Source organism: Grammomys surdaster, unplaced genomic scaffold (genome assembly GCF_004785775.1).
Source record: "Grammomys surdaster isolate TR1022 unplaced genomic scaffold, NIH_TR_1.0 125049, whole genome shotgun sequence".
Classification (NCBI taxonomy): Eukaryota; Metazoa; Chordata; class Mammalia; order Rodentia; family Muridae; genus Grammomys; species Grammomys surdaster.
In genome coordinates, this window is record NW_021619961.1 from 156678 (window position 1) to 180920 (window position 24243).

The 24243-nt window shown below is 41.8% G+C and overlaps 1 protein-coding gene across 1 annotated transcript in view; it reads right to left on the minus strand.

The window, feature by feature from the left end:
• Fbn1 (fibrillin 1) overlaps nucleotides 1–24243 on the minus strand; it is a 203723-nt gene that overhangs the window by 69327 nt on the left and 110153 nt on the right. The window contains exons 10-22 of the mRNA XM_028784990.1: nucleotides 21300–21485; nucleotides 20539–20679; nucleotides 18626–18745; nucleotides 15305–15430; nucleotides 13718–13840; nucleotides 10615–10737; nucleotides 9404–9556; nucleotides 5529–5582; nucleotides 4028–4153; nucleotides 2401–2526; nucleotides 1759–1878; nucleotides 1397–1534; nucleotides 948–998 (exon numbers count right to left, since the gene is read on the minus strand). Coding sequence (XP_028640823.1) covers nucleotides 948–998; nucleotides 1397–1534; nucleotides 1759–1878; nucleotides 2401–2526; nucleotides 4028–4153; nucleotides 5529–5582; nucleotides 9404–9556; nucleotides 10615–10737; nucleotides 13718–13840; nucleotides 15305–15430; nucleotides 18626–18745; nucleotides 20539–20679; nucleotides 21300–21485 — 1587 coding nt within the window. The remainder of the gene's footprint in view (nucleotides 1–947; nucleotides 999–1396; nucleotides 1535–1758; nucleotides 1879–2400; nucleotides 2527–4027; nucleotides 4154–5528; nucleotides 5583–9403; nucleotides 9557–10614; nucleotides 10738–13717; nucleotides 13841–15304; nucleotides 15431–18625; nucleotides 18746–20538; nucleotides 20680–21299; nucleotides 21486–24243) is intronic.

Consider the following 24243-nt stretch of genomic DNA (forward strand, 5'->3'; position numbering starts at 1 on the left):
ACACACACACACACACACACACACACACACACACACACACACACACACAGAGTCTGTTTTAAAGAGGTCTCTCTCTAAGCCAGGAGTGTTGAGAAAAAGTAACAATATTTTCTTGACAGAAAACTAAACAGAAATGAAGTTGAACCTACTTTTGGGGAGTTTGTTCCTCGGAGTTTTCCCTTGGCTATTTGTATACCAAAATGCGCTGTTAAGCTCAGATAAGTTATGAACGGCTGGTCTGAACCAGAAAAAGGCCAAGGGATTCAGTCATCATTTGGAAAGCAAGCCTTTGGGTGGGGGTTGTAGGATTCCTCTTTGTTTTAACAAGAAAAAAAAGCCCTCCATTTTATCCCACATATGGGACTGTTGTTTTTTAAAATACTTCAGCTGCTGTGTCATGTCAAGCTATGTTAGTCACCGTGACCTATATCTACTCAGAACTCCATGAGAAAGAACCACAGTGAACTGGAGAGGGTCCACATGGACCTTGAAAACAGAGGCAACTGAGTTCACCCCTCGAAATTACCCAGGAATGTGATACAAATAAACAAGCAACAACACAATGAAAGTGTGTGTGTGTGTGTGTGTGTGTGTGTGTGTGTGTGTGTGCCTAACCACGAATGCAAACTTTACAGTCTTTAAAAACAGAAATGTCTTGCTTATTTGCTCTGGATTTGCAGATAGCATTTTGAAAATGCAGCCACTCCAAAAGATGCATCGTGGTTCTAAAGCATGTCCAGCCACGCTGTCCTTTGGCTAGAGTGGTCTAACTCTGGTGACAGTTTGTGTATTTAACATCTGTTCTGCGGTTCTCAGTAATATTTTTCTCTGTATCATATTCCTCACTGTGAAGTTCCCTTACTCCTTTATTGAGGCCATGTTAACACAAACATTCTTCTCACACACACACACACACACACGTACGGTTTATAAGCAATAAGAAATACCTTCACATTGTGTGCCTTTAATTCTTGAGTACCCTTTACCACATATGGGATCTGTGGGGAAACAAAACAGTATTAACGACATCTAACTAGACTTCTCAGTCATGATAAATAGAAGAAACCAGAGGGAGAGCCTGGGACAGGAGTTGGATTTTGCTGCTGTGAATAAGCATGGGATCGTACAGATAAAAGAAGAGCAGCAATGAGAGGTCTCTGCTAGTAAAGCCCAGCCTGCAGAAACTCAGGAGAAGCACCACAAGCTAATCGTGTGACCACATGGAGATAGAAACTGGCACCCTGATCAGAATCACATAAAATAGATATCCTTCACACTTTGCTGGTTTACTATCCAGAAATATTTTTATCAAGGTCATCTTTAAAATTTCCACGTAGACCTAAGTCAGTGGACTGACCAATGAGATGGCTGCAGAGTCATGCATGGCTTCTCTTACCCACTTGACAGATAGTGCACGGGCTTCCCCAGGCAGCACCAAGGGAGGAGCAGCACTCGGACTTCAAGGTGGCTCCATTGATGTTGATCTCACAGCGCCCGTCGATGACAGTCTGCCAGCAAGTGCCCTTGATGGTTTCTGCAGAAAGAGGGAGTATCAGACATTTAACAGAATCTTATAAAAAAGAAACCCAATGTATACACTAGAGTTACAGCTAGAGTGGCATTATAAAACAGGGAATAATAATCATTTTAATGTCTCTCTTATATCTAAACTTCTGTGGCAGTCAAAACAACCAGTAAATGTAGGAGAACTGAATTATTGATAAACACTGAAAAAATCATTCTCAGAAGGATAAATACCTATGCAGATGGTTTTTGTTGGGTCCAGAGTACTTTCAGGAGAACATTCACAAATGAAAGAGCCAGGGCTGTTCTTGCAGACTCCATTAATGCAAGGACTCGATTCACATTCATCGATGTCTGAAACAAAACCAGGTCCCCATGACTACCGAAGGTTGCTCTTAAGCATAAATGCATACCTTGACGTTTGCCTTAATTGCTACCACATACTCTTCATTAGATAGTAAAGCTGGTCTAAACAGGTTTTTGCCAAACTAGAATGAATGTCAAAATACTAATTGAGCATATTTCTTTAGAATAGAAACTGGCATATGAGTGAGTCTTTGTATTCAGAAAAATCTGGATAAAATTATGGATTCAAATTATACATGCACAACATTTTCTTCATCTATTAAGTGATGGCAAGTGAAAACACCAGCTAGAGACATACAGAAATGAATGCCTTGAACCACCATGGACAGGGGAGGAAATGTCAAATGCAAGTAAGTGCTGTCTGTGGCTAGAGTTTGTGCAGTGCCATTTAGAGGGAGAGAATCCCGACAGAACTGGCTGGATTATCTAAGGTAGACTTGAACTGCCTGCTAAGGTGGTCCAATGCTTTCCCAGAGAGTAAGGTGCACGGTGTGAACAAAAGCACAGTACCTTCACAGGTCTTTAGGTCAGGTTTGTACACAAATCCCTTGGGGCAGGTACAGACAAAACTTCCAGGTGTGTTTCGACATTGTCCATTGTCACAAAGTAGACTGTTCAGCACACACTCATTAATATCTGGAAAGACAACACACGGGAACATTTGAAAGAGCTTGTCCCTCACAGGCAATGCCACTTAGGCTAGGTCTTTAAATTCCCAATGGTATAATTAAGTCCACCAAAGAGACAAGACTCTGGTTCCACTGGCATACCCCATGTGGGAGCTTATTCTTCTTATCCAAACAGTGTCTACAAAGCCTCAAGCTTCTGGATGCTATTTAATTCACCTCTTGGATTCTCTGAAAATTAGTTATCTTTACTTCTGTAATTGATTCATAGCATTAGAATCAAAAGGACTAATCTTACTGCTATAAGGAACTAAATAAATAGAAAACATCCTCAATATGATGGTATACATCTGTAATCCCAGTACTGGGAGGAGAAGGCCATGTGAAATTACTCCAACCACAGCACTGAATCTACTTTAGTATACAATGTATGTATTTATATGTTTATACATTTATATATTATATATGCACATATATTGCTTAAAATGAGAAAATCAGACAAGAAGTAATGTTTCTACTGAGCAGATGAAATACCAAAAGTCTATCAAAATATTATAAGGAACACAACTAATTTCCAAGAGTTCCAAACACCAGAAAGCTTCAAATGGGCCAGGGACATATGCAAGAAGGGATTTTCTTCTCCTGGGTCCGAGCCCATGGAAATTCTGACGGTGTACAGGCAGTAGAAGAGTTTAGTATACATACAACAAGTTATTGGTACTTGATAGGCTGTGTACCAGACTGGAAGAGTAAAGAGGTTTTCTTATCAATCTGAATTTTCCCTGAATAATCAATTACTTGCTTCAAAGTTAACTCAGCTCATTGGACAGGGACCTTCCCAGCTCTGGCTTTAAAATCCTACCAAAGTAAAAGTGGGATGCCTAACCCCAAACCATGAATGGAAATAAAAATACATAATCTGAAATTTTTCTAGTTTATCTTAAAGCTTATTATTTGCATCATATTCCATAAAGGTATATTTGCTTATATTCAAAATATATTTGTTCTTCAAATAAAAAAATCACTTTACATATCAGTACATACGTATCCTTTCCCCATGAGCATAAGTATCTTGGTTTTAAAAGCCCAACTTTGGGAAACACAAGGTTATTTGTCAATTCAGACAGAAGATGTTCTCAGAAAATACTGTTCTAGGCAACAAAAGAATGTTGAAGAAAAAACTAATGCCCTGGGCTGCTGACTGTTTTATTCCCAACCAAATGATTTACTTAGTTTCTGGATTCTTCCTTCATTAAAGGTTGTTATCACATGAAGAAGGGTGCTTGTTAAAAGCAACGGAGAACCATTGTTACTGAAAACAGGCTGTACTTTCTCTGATTAAATCTAATGAGTAGTTGGGAGAACTGTTTCTGTGGAATGGCTCTGTAGCCATGTGAGAAAGGCTCCCGACACTTGCATTTCCTACACTTAACAAGGTTCTCTTTTACCAAGTGAATCTGGCATGGGACTCTTCGCCAGAAACGTCACAGAAAGCAAGCTGAACTCCTTACCGACACAGTTTTTCCCAGTTATGTCTACTTCGTATCCCGAGTTGCATATACATTTGTAGGTCCCACGGAGATTTTCACAAATTCCATTTGGGCAAATATCAGGATCTAATGCACATTCGTTTATATCTACACCACCAAAAAGTTCAAAGTCAGTCACATTCTAAAACAAACATTCCATGAAAACAACACAAAACAGCCCAACATGCACAGTGACCTTAGGACTTCTCAATGGCCTCACTTGGAAGAGAATATTTCCCTCTTTCTTTTGCACACTGTAAGATGAGTCACATCTTCCCCCACTCTAGACCCTGGAGGGAAACTGGCATCTGAGCTGTGACCATGAGATCACCTAGCATCCCTGAATTAAGCTGAAGAAAATGTGCTTGATGGTCTGAGCACCAGGATGAAGGCAGAGGATGCACAGGACCCAGGTCCCTGGCATGACCCCATCTCTTCCCTCTTGCTTCTGCCTCCCATCCTGCCAGCAAGGAGATTACATCATGCCCTTGCTTCAAGTTTTTGTTAAGTTCAACAATATCTTCAAATTAAAGTATGAATCATGTGTTTACTGGTTCCAAATTCGGTGTGCAAGCAAGGCCCCCTTCCCACACAGTGGGGAGTTCCTTCAGCAGGTCTCTTTACAGGACAGAGGCTCTGCTTTGGCCCCGAAGAGGCCAGGCATTGTCTCTTCTATGCTCACACATACTAAGCAGACCTCTCTATTACCAGAGAGGGAGACAGAGAGGTGGTACGTGGAAGGATGGTCTTTATCAGTCAGGGTTGTCATCGGCTTCATCCCTATGTCCTTACCACAGCTCTTTAAATACCCACCGACCCTTCATCATCGCCCTTCCCACTCCCCTCTTCATCACGCCCTTCTCATCTCCATCCACACATATGATGAGGTGAATTGACCAGTTTGGTTTTCCCCCAGAATCCCCTAGTCAAATTTCTTAGTTTCGTATGAATGAAGAAGTCCCTTCTTGTCACCATCTGTACATTCATCTCAGTGGTCTTTGATTCTATTCTTTTAATGGCACCCTACATTTCTCCCATTCCTACATAAATATTTTATTTTCTTCCAACTCAGCTAGCCAATATGATTTTTTTTTGCTAGAAAGTCTAAGTGGTGTCCTAGAACTGAACCTTTGAGAATTAATGGATAACTTCATTTCCAATCTAAAATCCTCAGCTGTATTTGATAATGGAAACCCATAAAAGACTCAGGCTGCCGCTTGTCTGGAATGAGCCACATCAACCATAGTATCTCATCTACAGCTCTCTATAAATTGTCTCCAGGAAAGGCCAGTGAGAAAGCGCCAGACCCACCCCTACCAGGGTGCTCTGCCATGGGGACTTCTAGGCATCCCACATACATCACCTGTGATGGCCAGCAAGGTGTCAGGCCAGACTGTGTCACGACAGTAACTAGATACCCACAGAAGGTTCAATACTGCCTTTGGACATGCTTAAGTCAGGAAACTTCAAAGTGGCTCCTTACCAGTGCCTGCTGATGTCATTCCTGGTCCACTGCTGCAGAGTGCCTGATATTCCGCTGTAATAAATTATCAGATAATAAATGAGTGTCCTGTTTGCAGAACAGGTCAATTCTGCCATTGGCTCACACAATCATTTCCTCTAAAGCAAGGAGAACCAAGCTAAAGTGGTAACAGAACAGGGAGGAACTCCTGGGGGAGTCCCCTGTAGACGGGGTTTTCATTTTAAGCGTTCCACACCACTGAGGAAAGTGACTTTGAAGGATATGGGGAAGTCATAGCAATTTCTTGGGCAAAGCACTTTTGGAAAAGGTGTTTTTTCCTACAACTCATTTTGTTCACTAGGGAACACTTTACACGTTCAGTGAAATGTGCCTGTTAAAATGCGGTTTCTTCGCTGTTAATAAAACTTTTCCCTGCCATCCTGGGAATAGTTCTGTTTCTCAGTTCTAGCTGTTTTTCCAGTACAATCAGGTTCTCACATGTCCTCTGTCCTGTTCAGACTCTCTGGGCTCTCCTCACAAGAACACAGCAGAGCATCCAAGCTCACGTGCAAGTACAGCTGTGCATCATCTGGATGCTATGCTCATTTTCCATGGTGAATCCACGGGAAACTCCTGATAAATGTTAAGATCATGCTTTCTTTCTTATAAACTGAGGTGTGCAGAATCGCTCCCCAAACTTGTGAAAGAATCAGCTTTCTAGTACTTATGAAGCATTATAGACAACCATAACAACATTCAGAGGGGTGTAATGGTGAACAGTGAGAAACGCAAACACCTCGAACCAGACTTTATACCAAGCACAGAGATGAGATAGGCCTTTTCCGGTCCATGGTTTCTGGCAGCCAGAATCAGTCACATATGGGGGCTGCACATGGTGGATGAGACTTTAATAGAGGGAACAAACACTTGCTCTGTTGCTGGTGATGGTAGACAAACAAGTTTGGAAAACATAAAATTAAAAAAAAAAAGAATCCTTTAGCCAGCTGTGGTGGCATGCACCTTTAATCCCAGCACTCGAGAAACAGAGGCAGGAAGACCTCTATAAGTTTGAAGACAGCCTGGTCAGTGAGTTCCAGAACAGACAAGGCTACATAGTGAGACCATGTCTCAAAAATAAAAACTGCACACACACACACATACATACATACATACATACATACATACACACACACACACACAAAAACCAACCAATGAACCAACCAACCAAAAACAAGAAAGTAGCATTAAAAATTAATCCTTCAAATAGTGTGTTTTGTAGTAAGCAGTAAAATGTTTTCTTTTCTTTTTAAAAAAGCATTTAAAAGGAGACCGAAAGGGGACAAAGAGGAACATGTCAGCCATTGTGAATTTAAAAGTCAGAGACTGAAAGACGACAACAAAACCAGAACAAAAATGTATCTTTGGCATCTTCTCATACTCTCAACTATTAACATGTTCACGGAACTGAATAATAAAGCAAGAAGGCGAAATCATGACGATTCTGTGGACAGTGTTCTCACCGCTAATTCCAATTGGATACTTGGCCTACACAGAGGCGCAGCGTGGTCACTGTGCTTGTCACTAGCCAAACAAGACCCAGCTGCTCTGTGTAATTAAGGGATCTGAATGCTAACATACTTATGGCTAGAAGCAAATCCCTCCCCTCTGGGTACTCATCCCCATCCCATACTACTTGGGTTTAATGAGATAACATAAACACAGGCAGTTCACACTCTTAATAACTATTTCCTAAGCTACCCCAAGGTAGTGCCTCAGACAGCAGCATAGCAGGCAGCATAGAAGTGCCCCAGAGTTGCACTCATAAGACTGACTGCTTTCTGAGAGAGGAAAATGGTTGGAGGCTGAGGGGGTAAGAGGCTTGCTGAACCACATAAATCGGGTTAGGAGCCAGTGGTGCAGCTTTTCACAGCCCCCTTGGCTTGCACAGCAATGGTGACCTTGGAAATTCACATGCTTGCAATTTCTCCCTCAGCTGACTAAGAGACTCAAGGGATTGTCAGTACCTGTTAGATCACCCCCTCCTGAGATAAGAGAGATCCTAAGAGGATCTTCCATGGTTTGACAGTCAAACCATGTGATAAAAGAACTTTCCCCTGTGGACCTTTTCCATGCAAATGTCCTCAGGCAGAAAAACACAAATATGAGCCGGAAGTTAGGGATCATGGCTTCCTGTTTAGCTTCTGCTAAGCCTCACTGCTTCAAGGAACTGGGTTTCTTTAGTGATCTTTTCCTAAACTCATGTCATTCTGGAGTATAATCGCTCTTTGGAGATGCCCTTGGTTGGTGCAGAGGGGAAACTGTTAAAGCAAAGAGTTGTATGCACTACACTTCTGCTCACAGTATGTGTGCACTGTCATCTTTTATAGCTTTACTGACACACATCTGTCTCATAAATTCAATGTCTATGAGAAAAACACTGAAAAATTAGTGCAACCAAGGACAGAATATACAACTGTAGCGTTTTATGCAGTCATTTTGTTTGAATGACTGTTTACATATAATTGAATTGTATTAAAGGTGTATTTAACTGATTTTTGATGATGAACAGATAATCTATGAATTATTCCCAGCCAAAGCAACCCTTTCTTTTCAGTGACATCCTTTATGTCCGTTAAAGCCGTCCCTTTAGCTTCTTATGATATTCATTTCAAACACTGTAATTTCAAACATTATTTTTGTTTACAAAGCACTGGAAAATCACACTTAGGTTAATTCTTAATGAATTTTAACTTAAGAAGGAGATGAGATAACTGAATCTTAGTGGAGACTCACTAACTGCCTGGGTAGTTTGTTTGTTTATTTAGCCCTAGCTTTATTTTAGGACAACAAAGGTCAACTGCCAAGCTACCCTAAGATCATATTCAAATAGTAAAAATCGACCATCTTCGTTTCAATAAGTATGGTTTTCTCTTCCTAAATGTATGCCAGGTTTACTCCAACCCCTTCTTCCTCTCGCTTTCTGCTCTCTTCTTTCTCCCAAAGGGTCCCTGGTTCTGCTGTCACGACACAAACATTTCATTACTTTCTCTTTCCTCCCATACCATCACCCCTTTCTACTGTTCTCTCTCTCTCTCTCTTTCACACACACACACACACACACACACAATTTGCATATGGGAGGCAGCATGAGATATTTCAATAAAATATTTTTTCCTTACAAATATAAATTATTACATCTGCATAGGACCGTCTATTTCATTTAATGAAATTTATTTTGTAGGTCAGAACACTAAGAATTTCTTGTCCATATAATTTCATTTTATAACTATTTTTATCACTTTTTCAAATGAGCAAAGCTATGCACAAATGAGTAATCCTTTGCAAATCTTTCTGCCTATGACTTGGGAAGCAGAGTTTTGACTCACTGGCCTGCTTGTTTTTCACTAGGCATGCCACCTAAACTGTAGAAAAATACTTTTTCCCTAAGGTTGAATAAAGCCATTTAAGAAAAGTGCACCAAGATCAACATGTGGGTTGTGAACAAAATTCACAAATGGCCTTCTGGGGAGCTGTTGGGAATATTCGGGTCATCTGAAAGTTATTTACTTTTACACTGTGTAAAATTCTGCTTTTCTAATAGTCATCTCCTGCAAAAAGCAAGCATCCTGAAACAGCATGTGTTCCCGGGAATGTGACCAGGACTGAGTTGGGGTGGTTCCTACAGAGGCCCATGAACTGCCTATGACAAATAATAGTGAAGACAGGGAGAGTAACGTGTGTCTAGACACTGACAAGCCTCTGCCAAGACCCCAGAAGGTTATACAAGATATCCCTGGGAGCACAACACAGCTCTCTCTGGTAACTTATAGGAAAGCAAAGCCCATGGTTGGTGGCAGAAGACTGGCAGGATGAGGTACCTCCATGCTGCCACTTACCTGAATTCTGTGCAGGACACGGCTGGCAGGGTTCCCCAAATGCATACTCAGTGCTGGCACAACAGCATTCCGATTTGGTAACAGCACCAAACAACGGCTTCACACACTGGCCTCTTCTATATCCTCCGTAGCATGTGCTCCGCATGTGTGTGTCTAAACGGGAGGAAGTACCCATTATTACACTGTCGTTTTAAACAGATAAAAGCCCCTACACTGAAGCCAAAGCCGCCTTTATTTCTCTTATGCCCTATTCTAAGTCACAGAGAACACCTATGTTTTCAGTACTTGACAGTGAGAATAAAAAACAAAATTAATACAAAGCTCCAAAAACTCATTAGTGTCCGAGCAGTGGGGACCAATGGCCAGCATCGACCAGTTTCCTCTGGTGATCGTAGTTGAGCAAACTGTGAGGCTGTTAAGTGCTGCGATTATTTTTCATTCATTTTTTGTCTTCCTCAGGCATGCACAGAGCAGGAACTTTATAAACACTGTATGAAGGCTGGATCTCACATGGTGATAAATAAGACCTTTATTAGAAATGGGGCTTACTCAAAAATAAACAGGCAGTTATTGAATGTCTAAATTGGGTTTACTTTCCAAAAGGGAGAAAGTTTAATCTGTAAAAGGTTCATTATATAAACCTGCGGATGTTGGTCAACTAGGCTGTGTTATCTTTATCTCTAGAGAAGGAATTCCAGCTTCACCAAATCCTTCCCTAAATCAAAGGGCTTACTGAGTATCTTTTTAAAAAATAAGCTGGATAAAAGTCTTGTTATTAAATGAATCTCAAAGCCGTATAAAACTGTCATTGCATGCTTACGAATTATCCATGTTTCTGTGGCATCATGCACTTCCCTTGGGCATTTAATTCTCTATTAAAATGCACACCATAAGATGGTATACATATACAAACCAATTCTAAAGACTTTTATCCACAAAAGAATGTGGGAGGAAATGAAAGACAGCTATATAGTTGGGGCAGAAAAGAGAAGAGACGGTGGGGAGTCCTCACCCTCTCCTTTACTTAACCTTGTCTTTCTATTCCTGACATTAGTGTCCAATTTATTCAAGAAGAGAAATGGATCTGTTAAATCATTGTTCAGCAGAAATTACTGCATCTCACCTGCTAGAGCAGGACACATTTGTAATTGACAAGCATTGCTGATTCCTGGAGTATTTATCATAAATCAGGCTGTGGCTTTTTTTCTTACCGACACACACACGCCCATCTAGACCCACAGCCAATCCAGGGAAGCATTCGCATCTGTAGGAGCCATCAGTGTTCACACAGCGTCCGTTCATGCAGATCCCAGGAGTCTCACACTCATTGATATCTGCAGCAGGAAGAAGCATTTCATTAACACCATTGAACACATTCACTATGGTAACACTGAAACATGGGTACTGTGGAAAATGATACTCAACGACCACAGCAGCATGTTAGTGAGAAGCCTGCTCAGTGTTCTTCCAGAGATGGGAAAGAGAGAAATCAACCAAGTCATCTTAATAGAATCCTCCCGAATGCCTGCTATAAAATATAAGAACACAAAAGGCAGGAAGAATTGGTGTAGGGAAGAAAATGACCACTAGAAGGCAAAGGACTCTGGGTAACATCCCACTGTAGCCATGCCCAAGTATAGTTTGATATACACTGCATCTTTGACTATGCTGGGAAGCTTTTCCTTTCTGCAGTCAACACCCAGGTTGGCATCCCTGCTGGTACCAGTCTTTCCTGAGACCTCTGCTACAGACAATTAGTAAGAGGCAGACATTAAATGCCAGAGGGAGCACTACAGAGACAGAACAGAGAGAAATACAGGATGACTTAGATGACAGCCATCGATCAGTACAACACTCAAAGGCACTGGAAGTTGGTAAAAAAATCTTTCTTAAGCACTGCTGAGTACTTTTAGTATCGTATGAATATCCTTAAATACTGTAAAAGATGTCATTGGGTTCATATTAGCAATAGTAAAGAATTTCCTCATTAATATGAAAAAGTAGTAAGGGTATTCAAAGTGAGTTTTGAAAAACAAGGATGCTTAGAACCAAGTCACTTTCCAACAGTCCTTTTACAATATACAATAGAGTATGCAATTATTTCCTTTCTCTTGACCTTAAAAAGGCAAATTGAGAGTGAAGCACCTCTGTATTTTACTTAGCTTGTGTTATTTGGCATAAAATGCATCCCGGTGGTCCAAGACTTCATGTTCAGACTGTATTAAAAACAGCAGTCATATTTAAAAATGTGAACTCAGATTGGTTCATTTGTTTCAGGCATCTTTTTGGTCAAGCAGAGATCTACATTATGACAGTGAAGACTATATTCTGAAAAGCTGCCTGAAGGCTTCTCAGTGGAACATAAAGTCGCTCAGTTGGCAGAGGCTCTGGTAACAAGGCTTGCAGCCGTCATGTGTTTGTGGCTTGAGGATGACAGATAAAGAGAAAAATCTCATTCCACAACAAGAGAAACACGACACAAGGAAAACCAGCATATGGTGACTGCCTTCTTTCCCCCACCCCAAGTGTGTTTATCTGAGCTCTATACACTAGAGGAGAAAAATGAGGACAATAATACGAAGTGATCTCCCTCTTCTTCCTTTCCTCCTCTCTTCCTCCTTCCCTCTTCTTCCTTTCCCCTCTCTTCCTCCTTCCCTCTTCTTCCTTTCCCCTCTCTTCCTCCTTCCCTCTTCTTCCTTTCCCTTCTTTTCCTCCTTCTCTTTTCCTTTCCCCTCTCTTCCTCCTTCCCTCTTCCTCCTTCCCTCTTCTTCCTTTCCCTTCTCTTCCTCCTTCTCTTTTCCTTTTCCCTCTCTTCCTCCTTCCCTCTCTCCAGAATGCTGAGTCTAGTTGAGCCACTACAATTATAAGTTCTTGCACACAATTCAACAACACTATTTATGTAAAACACACAATTTCCATGATCACCAACGGCTTCAGAACCTGCATTCATCTTTGAGGTCTTAACGTCCTCGGAAACAGCATAATTTAACGCCAAGAGGCTGAACCTCAGTAAGCACACCTCAGCATTTCAAATAGCCCAGCAATCAATCACACCCTTTCTGTTTCTTTCCCACATGTACAGTATTTAATTTGCACATCCTGACACTTTATCTCCCTGTAGAATGTCACAAACCTCTCTTCTCTGTGTCAGTTCCTCCTGGCACAGAGTTCAATATATTCAGAAACCATTTTCCTACTTCAAAATCTGAAAAAAGTCAACTGTTTGTTTTCTACTGAAGACGGATTTTTCACAATATTACAAGCCACCAGTGTGAAGGTCACAGGAGATGCAGGTAAATGGCCAAGGGTTGGAAGCTCTTTAAAGGTTGGAGAAAGTGCATACCTTGCCAAGAACTGAAGACATACAAGGCTTTCTTCCACGGTACCTTAACCAGAGCTGAAAACTAGAAGAGGCACCCTGTGACTTTATCCTGCCTTTTCAGTGTCTCATGCCACATTTCTGCAGCAGGAGCTGTGAACAGAGGCTCCTGGCCACTTGGTAGACACCCTGGACTGACATTGCACGTAAGGATCTGAGAAGAATGACTCCAGTTCAAATCTTGCATGTACATGGAACAGTTGCCCATCCCTGACTCCATACAGAAGGAGACAGGAACAAATTTGTCTCCAGCAACTCTTGTTAGAACCCCTACAGCACAAATGGAACTTCCAAGTTTTGTTTACAGTACTTGAAGCAATGAGATTATTTCAAAAGTTAGCTGGCTACCCTGACTCCTGTTTTATTTTTCTGCCTCCTCCAACTCCACCTCCTCCTCTTCCTCTTCCTCCTCCTCCTCCTCCTCCTCTTCCTCTTCCTCCTTGGCTTATGTAACTTGGTAAAACCTAAATTCATTGTTGTTGCTTATAGAACTAGATGAACCAGTAAGGAATACAGTACCACAAATGAGTCAGCATTCCCCCCACAAGGGAAGATGGGATGAGTTGGTCAAAAGAAATGATCAAGAATTATCACCACCCAACTGTCCTTATTCCCCAGCTGGAAGGAAAACGCAGAACTCAGCTTTATCAGAAAGATCGTCAGATCCGTTGGAATGGATTAACACTTCAGCTCCTTGAAGGGTCACACCTCAGCTGATTCTGAGCTCCTCCAAGAAGAACCCAAATGCTTTCTCTGAAATAAGACTAGCCTTGTTTCATTAACTGTGGCTGTTTGGACAGCTGAACATAAGGAATACCAGTCAGGTTTCCAAAGCAGAGCCCGGGGAACTCTACATGGGGAGAATCTTCCCGGAAGCTTTTGAGAGAAGGAAAAGCAGGCAAAGAGCACACACCCTGGGGTTTTGCAGTACCCACCTTTGCAGTAGCGGCCATCTGATGCCAGTTGGAAGCCAGGTTTGCAGATGCACTTGAAACTGCCATCTTCGTTGATGCACATCCCATTCAGGCACATGTTTCTGATGCTGCACTCATCCATATCTAGAAACAGAGACACGTGTTATCTTGATAAGGAGAGGAAAGCAGACCTGATACAGCTCTAGCTTTTCACGGGTTTTCTTAGTTTTTGTTAATAGAACCTAAGGCTAATTTTCATCCATATGATCAATATAAAGAGAAGGCACATGAAACAGGTGTCGCAAGTGCAGGTTGACTCTTTTGACAGGGGACAGTGGGATCCTTTCGAGGGTCACTGGTCCCCAGACCAAAAGGATCGCTAACAGTTTAGTTAGCTTCCTTAATTCACAGTCTCGGTCCAAGAAACTGAAACAAAAATTAAGGCTACTGGGAATGAAAATGTATTTAGGCTAAATCTTGGTTCATTTTTTAAAAAATAAAAACCATAGAGAGAAATAATATGAAGTTGGGTGGGTAGGGAGGTGAGGGAGGATCTGGGAGGGACTGGGGGAAGGGAAATGTGATCCAAATACATTGTATGAAATTCTCAAATACAGTAATCTGAAGAATAGTAAAAAGTAGAAGAAAGTTTGTCATTTCAAGCAATTTGAAGTAGATACTGCAAAGCTGGGTTTGGTCAGTGCTAGACTCGACTATGGGCTCCAGCTGAGCTACTAATATTTAGACCTCTTTGATCACAAAGACAGTTCTTAATTTCGCGGGCATGCTGGTCTGTGAGTAATTTGAAGCTGTCCCGGGAGGCCTGCACCTCTGGACATGACCTGTTTTCACTTACAGGCTTTTAGTCAAACTAATACAATTTATGGTTTTTCTTTATTTCTTTTATTTAAAAAATAATAGATTTGACCCTAACTGGGAATTTTGGCCTTAAGTCTGTGGATTGAATCACCAAGATAATATTCTGCCAAACATGTTCCTAAGAACAATTTTGAAATTCTTTCAATATATTAACAGATTCCTAGGACCTTTTCTAAAGAGGCTGGAAAACATGGTAAGGGACATTCTTCAGTTTCTGCTGAAGGCCCACAGAGTGAGACCTCATCCCCAGCGTTCATGCAATCCCACAGGGGAAAGCCTGTCACAGGACAACTTCAGAAGTCAAGATAAGTGGCTGGCTCTCCACACCTCTGGGTCCTCTGAAAGCAGTTCTACATGCCTATGGTTAGTGGGTCTTATTTCCAGGCAGGCACTTTGCATAAAAGATTTATAAGTGACTATAGAAGGTATGGGCTTAAATATGGTTTTGTTGTTGTTTTGTGTGTTGTTATTGTATAAAACTCCACAATATGCAAGTTCTGATTGCATAAAACTCAGAAGCAATGGTACACTCTTCAAACATGCACTGCTGCTAGTATGTGTGACTGACTGTGGTCATGACGACATGGAGACGAAAGATTGCCTCTCAGAAAGAAACATGTGAAACCCTTTTGACAGCGCAACCTTTCACACAGCGCTTGACTGTCTTGTTGAAGACTCTCGATGGGAAGCCGCAGTGGACAGGGAGTGGCCTTGGAGATCTGCCATTACCTTCACAGTTCTTTCCGTCCCGTGTTACATGAAAGCCCGCATTGCACACGCAGTGGAAGCTGCCGTCTGTGTTGATGCAGCGACCGTTGTTGCAGATCCGGCCGTTCTGCAGACACTCGTCTATGTCTGAGGTTAAAATGAAAAAGGTTAAAGGTAATTTGGAAGACTTAGAATTACTCTCTCTCTCCCTTCATTTCCAGATTTATAACCTTAATCTAGGATTTCAACTGTTTGATAACTTCATCACCATCCACATAGGCAGGATCATCAATGCCAGAAAGATGTGAGGCAGAAAAGAGCCTCAGGTCACATTCACTCTGACTTTCCATTAAGACTGCTTAGATCTCAACTACATGAACAAAAATTCAAGTTTTCACCTTTTTTCTAGATAATTTACTGAGTGGTATGAGTGATTATTTATATTGAACTTTGGCTGATTACAAAGTAAATCTTATAACAATATCAGAAATAATAACAGAAATGCTTATTTATTTATTTATTTATTTTTGAGAAATTGCTCAGTTCCCCCTAATAACTCTCCACATAACTACAAGATGTCCACCTGCCTCACAGCAGTTCTGGACCAAATACAGTTTCATTGAGCATACATATAATTTTTAGCTTAAACTTTATGACTATTTTAGCTACCAAAAAAAGCATTGGTCTTGTGGAGGGTCTCGTCTCCCATACTTGATAATGATGATGACAATGATGATGATGATGAAAATGTTAAAAATGACATAAACTAATTTTTTATTTCATGATTTAAAACCCACACCTGATAGACAGTAGGGTAGCCTGGGTCTGTCTCTCCCGTGCTAAGGACTATACAATAGATGAACATCAAAGAGGATGGCTAAAACACCCTTGTCCCTGCAGCATCCAATCATTCCCATTTTCTGTTCCCAGAAGATACAGAACTACGTGGCGCTGGTTGAGAACAACCCATCCATGTTGAGTGGAGGCCCTGAGTACGAACATCCTGCACACCCTAGCGAGGAATGTGCATTTACGGCCTGTCCAGTTATCCTGTCTGCCCAGCGTCTGCACGGTGTCTGTGGTTGAGCCTCCTACGCATTCTCTTTCCAGGCTGACCCCACAGTGGTTTCTGTGTGAGCCATTGGACTAGCTGGAGCAGCCTGGGCTTGTCTTCTGTCTGATCTTTCTGCCAAACCCCTCTGATTTCTTCTTTTTTTCCCCTTTCCTTTATTCTTAAGGCTCACTAAAACCTGTCTTGCTCCACAAAGAAAAATAGCAAAAATCCACATATTCTTGAACCAATTTGAACATTCTATAATTTTTTTGAGGTTAAAATAAACAAGAATAAGAGTTCATCTTTTCTTCTCACTGCTTTCAGAATGCCATGGGGGATCCTGTGTATTTCTAGAAATTCAGACAGCACAAAAGCTTATTACTCAAACTTGCCTCCTGGTGTTTCTCTCTTCTGTCCCCTTTGACCCAAGCATACCCCCTGAGCCGAAAACACAGCCTGCTGCGTCTCTCTGCAGAGACTCTTGTCCTCCAAACACCACATGTGTGCTCTTACCCTAGGTAAATTTAGCAGCATATAGGAGATGGTAGTGGAACTGCAGGTCATCTTCATTTCTAACCAAGCCTCAGGTTGAGGGTAATGATATACCCTTAACTCTGGCAAGCCCTTGCTCCAGCCAATCCTTGGCTCTACAAGCAGCCAAGTCTCTTAACAACAGTTTCTCCCGTTGAGAAATGTCCAATACACCACTTCTATTCCGCATTACTTTAACAAAGAGCTAAAGCATCAAGAGCATTCTTAAATCAGTTACATGCTCAACCTATTCAGATTTATGGTTCAGATTGTAGGCTGTTAATAGAATTGTGTAGAAAGACTGTGCTTCCAGGGTTGTTTGTGTTTTTGCTTTCTGCTCAAATTGACATTTTTGGGCAGTGTACCTAAATACAGTGATGGTGATATGTTTCCAAGTCTGACCATACTCAAAGATTATGAAAGTCATTCAGGGATGAGCACCAAACCTGCTCAATTCACACAAAGGTGTTCTGCTAAAGGAGGCGAATAGCCATCTCATATTAGCAAATTCACATTTCTAAGCAGCAGAAATCTCCTTACCTGCCTTGTGTTCAAAAAGCAAGTGCTTGCTTAGCTTATTCATTTTTTAAATCTGGTTTTGCTAAATTAAAGACACAACTCACTCTATGCTAAATACATAGATAAAGCTCTCAGTTCTTAAAGGGTGGAAGTATATCTTATTCATTTTCACCCCAGAAATTTACTACAGAAATGTCACTTAAAAAGGCATATTGAACAGGGTAATAAACTATTTAAGGAATAAACCTTAATGACATGCCAACATGGACAGGGAAACCTCACAAGGTCCCACACCTACATGAAGAGCTACAGGGAATCAATAGCTCCAGAGATGGGGACATTTTTCAAGGACAAGCCTCCCTAGCAGCCAGCCCTAAACACTTACATATGGGCAAACATCACATGACTCAGCAAGCTGTGTGTATGTGTGTGTGTGTGCACATGTACACGTGAGTGTGCATGTGTGTGCATGTGTGAGTGTGTAAACAATAATTAAAGAAGTGAGGAGTTTGAAAGGGGGTTGAGGGGCATAGGAGGATTTGGAAGAGGGAGAGGGAGAGGGAGAAATGATATACATACTGTACTGATATCCAAAATTCTCAAAAAAATATTGCTAATTTTTAATATTTTAGTAAAAGGAAAAGAAACCTGAGCGGCAACCTTGATGAGAAGACATTTACAATGCTTCTGAAATGCCAGTGTGTGTATAAATGGCTGGGGGGGGGCTGCCAAGTGCTGGCCTTCAGCAGTGGGCCTGAGGAAGAACTAGAGAATCACCAATTCAGGCAATCTTCAGGTGATATTACTGTTGGCTGCTGACCTATGCTAGGAGCAGAGCCTTGTCCTCCTTTCTAAGGAGAAACTAATGACATATAATCCTAACAGAGGCTTTCCCCGGTTTCTGCCACAGAGAGTAACCACATCTCCTACGTCCCGGATGGAAGATGAACCACCAGAAGAAACAATTCAAAAGAAGTGAAAATAAGCTATTTCCCTGGCACACAGAGAGCTTTTAAACTGTATGAATGCTTGCTAGGTTTTGTAGCAACATCTTCAAAGAAATGAGGTTTGGAATAAGGCACAGGAAAGCATCAGGATGGTGATGGGGGTGGGGGAGGGGGAGGGAAGGGGATTGGCAGTGAGAGGATTAGCCTCTTGCATTTTTTGTTTCACTGGATTCCTTAAAAGCCAGGCCTTCATTTGGGACAGACACACCCTAGTCCCCAAGAGCTCCTTACCTCTGCACTCAGTTCTGGTGAGTGTGCTCTGGTAGCCAGCTCGGCAGTGACAGGTGTATGAGCCCTGGTTGTTGATACACTCTCCACCAGTGCATGGGTTTTTCTCACACTCATCAACATCTGTAAAACACAGTGTGTCTTAGTGAAAGCGTGCACAACAGCTCACATGTCTAAGGCTTCATAGGTTTTTCTTCATGCATAAAAAAACCATTTTCCTTTAAGATAAGAAAATAGCAAAGCTGGGTGGTGGAGAGGAACACTAATCCCAGTACTCAGGAGGCTGAGGCAGATGAATTTCTATGAGTTAGAGGACAGTCTGAAGTACCAACTGAGTTCCACGTCAGCCAACACTGTGTAGTGGAACCCTTTCTCTACAAAGAAAAACTCAGGAAAGAAAGGAGATTGCATAGTGACATATCTTTTCCTTCCCTCTACAGTATGCTGCCGTTCCAACCACGGTCAGACTGCTTACACAGTTCACCTGCAGTCTTTCCTTGTGTCATTTTCAGAGAAAATAAATATACTCTGAAATAACAAATACTTTTTTCTTATGTGACTCTGGCCTAAGAAAGTCAAACAGACGTGAAAGCACAGGGCTCTTATTCCAGCTACTAGATGTTTGAGGCACGACAATTACAAGTTCAAGGCTTGCCTAGACAACGTAGTAAGACCTTGTCTCAAAGAAAAAAAATGAACAAATGAAAAAAGTGTACTCAGGATGTTGGTAATGGGGAGGGGAGTGGCAGCATGTGTGAAACTCGGGCTTCAACTCCAGGGCTGGAATTAAAGACACTAAGATTTACTTCAGAGGTGGGTTCTTTTTTTTTTTTTTAATAATACATAAAAGGTCTGCCTCATGTCTAAGCATCTCCTACTGTTCTATTAAAAATGTAAAAATAAAATGTATGGAGATGTGGTTGTTTAAAGGGAGGTTCTCAAGTACCACCTACCCTGGTGGTCTCCACAGCCTAAGTACCAATGTCCTTCAGTTTCTTTAAATACTTGTAGCATGGCCCACTGGTCTACACTGCTATTTATGCATAAAAATGGTTCAGCAAAGCCTTACTGGTGTACAGGTATCTTGGAAGAAGAGTCACGTCTGACCCTGAGCCACACCCTCCTTCCTTCCCCTCCAGTGTCACTCTGGATAACCTCTAGAACGTTATCCCATATGAGTAGGAAACAGTTTTAAGAAAGCAAGATGTGTCCAAGCTAAGAAACAAGTTTATTTTAAGGCAAGAGAGCACACGTCAGCCGAGTGCTGTTGGGCCCAGAAGTCCCATTGCCCTTGTGTTATACTGAAGACACTGCCCTCCCGAGTGTATAGACAAAGAAGGGCCATGATGCCCTACTTGCTCCAGAGTCTGAGAAATCTGAGGTCAGGAAATTCTTTCTCTCCAAGAGGTTCTGAAGATACAACCCTACCAGCATCTAGCTTTTAAAGCTAGGTCATTAAGAGCCAAAGACAATAAAGTTCTACCATTTGGAGCCACTGGATGAGGCTGTATGATTTGTTACAACAGCAATAGACAACCAGTACAGACTGTGGTGGTTTGGAAAGGAATGGTCCCCATAGGTTCACAGATTTGAATGCTTGGTCACTAGAGAGTGGAGCTACTTGACAAGGGTTAGAAGGTGTGGCCTTGTTGGAGTAGGAGTGGCCTTGTTGGAGGAAGTGGTGGGCTTAGGGGTTTCAAATGCTCAAGTCAGGCCCAGTGTCTCCCTCTGCCTGAGGATCTGGATATAGATCTCTCCACTTACTGTCCAGCACCACGACTGCCTGCCTGTCACCATGATCTCCACCATGACGATAATGGACTAAATCCCTTGCAGTGGTCATGATGTGTCTTCACAGCAGTAGAACACTAACTAAGACATCTCTCTCAGTGTCAATCAAGTGATGAGTTGCATACCGATGCACTCGCCGCGGATATCCAGCTGGAAGCCCTTGTTGCACTCACAGCGGTAGCTACCGGGAGTTGGAATGCAGCGCCCATTTTGACAGAGATAGCGGACCAATTGACAGTAGTCAGTAACGTTGAACGGCAGCACCACTAGAAGAACAGCATTGAACCCCATCAAAATTACTCATATCCATGACATCAGCTCTTAATCTGTCAATAGTGAACAAGGTACCAAGTCCTAAAGCAGGCACCACCAGGGGTGAGCCAGCCACTAGAGCACAGTCCATCCAGTCTTCAGAGAGTACATTGGGCCTTGCCACAAGAGGGAGATGCTGTATGTAGCCCAGACGCTTCTCTGCCTGCCTCTCCTTACCCCACGCACCTCCTTATGCTCACGCCTCCAGTTTGGGGAAATAACTAGGACAGCAAGGTGTTGGCAGTGAACTACTTTGTACATTAAATGACCTAAGGTATATTATTATGTATCTTCTGCCATTAATTCATTCTCTGTATGCGATTTTAGTCTTTCCCATACCCCACCCCCAACATTTGATTGAAAATATCAATAACAAAAGGACATTCGTCTCCGGAACATACCAGGCTTCCATTCTTATTTACAAAAAAGGAAAACTAAGAAACTCGTAAAACTGTGCAAAAAAACCATTTAATCTAACAATTGGAAAAAAATATTTAAAGATGAAAGTCGCATAAGCCAAAAATATGACTTATTAATCCAAGAGAAAGTAAGCAGGTGGCTTTTGAATTCTTACATGGTGGTTCCCGCGATGAAGGTGGATACGGATATTCTGGTGGTGGCCGAGGGACTGGTATCACAGGCCCAGAAGGATAGCCAGGAGGAACAGGCTGAACTGGAGGAAGGGGACCAATGGGATGGGGAGGATATTCTGGTCTCCCGGGAATTACCAGAGGGACGGAACACAGCTTGTTGAAATCCTCTGGAAGAATACAACAGGACACAGTCAGTAGAGCCATAACTGCCAGGAGGCTGGAGAAGACACACCTTTATGAAATCACAGTGCACTGGCCAATCAGAATAAACAGTTTCACTCGTATTTTTAATATCTACACAATAACCACACTGAGACAATAATCAAGATTCAAGCAAAAAAAAAAAAAATCAATGTCTCCAGAGCAGGTACCACATGCTCCTTCCAAAATCTTCCAGAAAGACATTTGTTTACACATTGAAATCCAGCAGGAAAAATGTTAGGTGCCACTTTCTCCACCTGCCACAATTTGGCTGTCACAGGCATCTAAAAAGCTCACCAGAAGGCTTGTGTCCTTATTAGAGAGAAGTACATGACATGGATGACAGTGCTGTAATGAGGCCCATTACACTGTATCTCAATAACTTCAAAACTCATAGATTCACAAAATAAGGGTTAGCAAGATAACACAAAGAGCATAGCAGGAGTAGAAGTTCAAAGTCACCTTTGACCTCTCACACTGAGTATAAGGCCAGCCTCTGCTACATGAGGGCCTACTGTTCATTTTTGATGTTGTTGTTTTGTTTTTGTAAGGCTTTGATTTGTCTTATGTGCATGGGGAAGCCACTGCAGTCTCCAACAGGGTAGTGTGTGATCACATGAATCTTTGCTGATCACTCTTGCAGGTATATGAATACTATAGGGAAGAAAGGCTTGTATGGAAATCCAAGGACAAGATGCTGATGGAGGCACAAGAGAGATGGTGGTGGACCTGACAGAGTGCACAAATTGTCCCAGGGTAATTTATATTGATGATGGGAACAATGTTAGAACCCCGGAACTAAGAAATCAGAAATAACTACTCATGTTTTGGTTATTCAGATAGGTAAACGCTGCTGTCCTTTACTGTGAGAGGAAAACTGTCAGGAGCTTCGGGCTGGTGTGAGGAGCAAAAGCCAAATGTTAACAGGTGGTAGCATACAATTGGTGAAGAGCGTTTGGAGCCCAGAGAAGAAGTCTTTTTTTTTTTTCTTCCTGCTTTCAGAATAGAGGTAATATTTAAAGCCATGGGTTGGAAGAGTTCTAAGAAATGCAGAAGGCAGGAAATCCAGAGCAGAGCTCTGAAGATTTGCCTGGTAAATACAACTAGACCCATGGAACAAGAAGGGCTGGGTAGAGGGGCTTGTGAATGGTGCACAATGATTCTGTGAGCCGGGGCACCCTGACTTGATCACGTACTTCCCTGTGTTTGCCCATTTGGGGTTGAAGACTCTTTTTTTTTTTTTTTTTTTTTTTTAACAATACCAGGATGCTAAAGACTAAATCTTTGCTGGGTTTGTGACATCATCTAAGTTTCCAGAGCGGTTCTTTAGACTGCATCTAGAGCATCTCTCTCCGAGGGATGTTTGCTTTCCTCATGTGTAGCTTTCCTCCAGAGCCGCCGGTGGTCACAGTCCCCTTCTACAGGCAGACCACAGCAGTTTTCATCTTTGCTTTGGGGCTAGAATGTCGATAACTTTATTCACAGTCACAAAGTGATTCTTACACAGATTTTTTTTTTTTTAACAGTGTTAACCATTGACATAAATTAGGTCAATGTTTTCCTTTACCTGTGGAATTCCGAAACGTTCTCATAACTCGGCCTCATTGGACATCCTGTCATTTTACCTTTGACTAAACACACCAAGCTCCACATGCTGTGCTGTTGCTAACTAGTCCATTTCTGGGCATTCTTCAGTCTTACTTCACATCTATAACTCAGACCTAACTCAAGCTTCCAGAGAATTCCATTACCATGCTCCATTACTTATCTGGAATTTTGGCTGACAAATTCTTGATATCGCTTCGTATTTGGCAGGGATTTTTCCTTGTCTGTGTTTTCCTGACTCAGGATGCTAGAGTTCCTTTACTGAACCACAGTGACTCTTCCCATAGGACTGTCACCTAGATACTCCACACCAATCGTTCCCAGGATGCTTTTCACTGCATTGCCAGGACACACTTTAAATCTGGATCGTATATAAGCTGTAACTAATTCTCACTCTCAGCCTAGTCCCTGTAAATTATATAAAGAGGATTTCAGTATATGTTGGATTTAATTGAATTTTTACTGTATTAAAGGAAATACTTTGTTTCCAAGCACTTATAAGCACCAGGTCAGCCTAGTTTTAAAATTCTTTTTAGATTTGTGAAAGAAGTTGGATGGCTTACTATTATTTTTGCTAATTATGTGAGTATATTAAAAACGCCATTAATTCACCTTAACCTTTTAGGACATGTATCTAACTGGGCCTTAAACGCCTTCTTTTCTACATATTTTATCTGTGAGCTCCTAAGGATCAGCAGCCAGAGATAATGATTCTTAATTATCTTTTCTGTCTCCATTCAACTCAGAGATGAAGCACAGTTTAAGAAAAGAAAAAGAAAGATAAAAAGGGGTAAGTTCTTTTTACATCACTGCTTTGCACAGGCAAGGCCCAGAGCACAGCAGGACTCTCTTGGAATATTTGAACAAGCAAAAGCTGGCCAGCAAATGAGTTTGCATGACCCATCTGCTTTGCTCTGTGCCTGCGTCAGGCTTATGTCTTTCAGCTCCCTGCAACATCACACACAAGAACCCATGTCTTCATGTACTAGGTCTTCCTACTGCCTTCCCTCCTCACTCAAGGTCTGAGCACAAGGAATCCAGCCAATGACACCGATTCTCTAATTGATGTGTGCAGTGAGGACTAAGACATCTTCATGAGATTTACTAACTGGCGTTAGA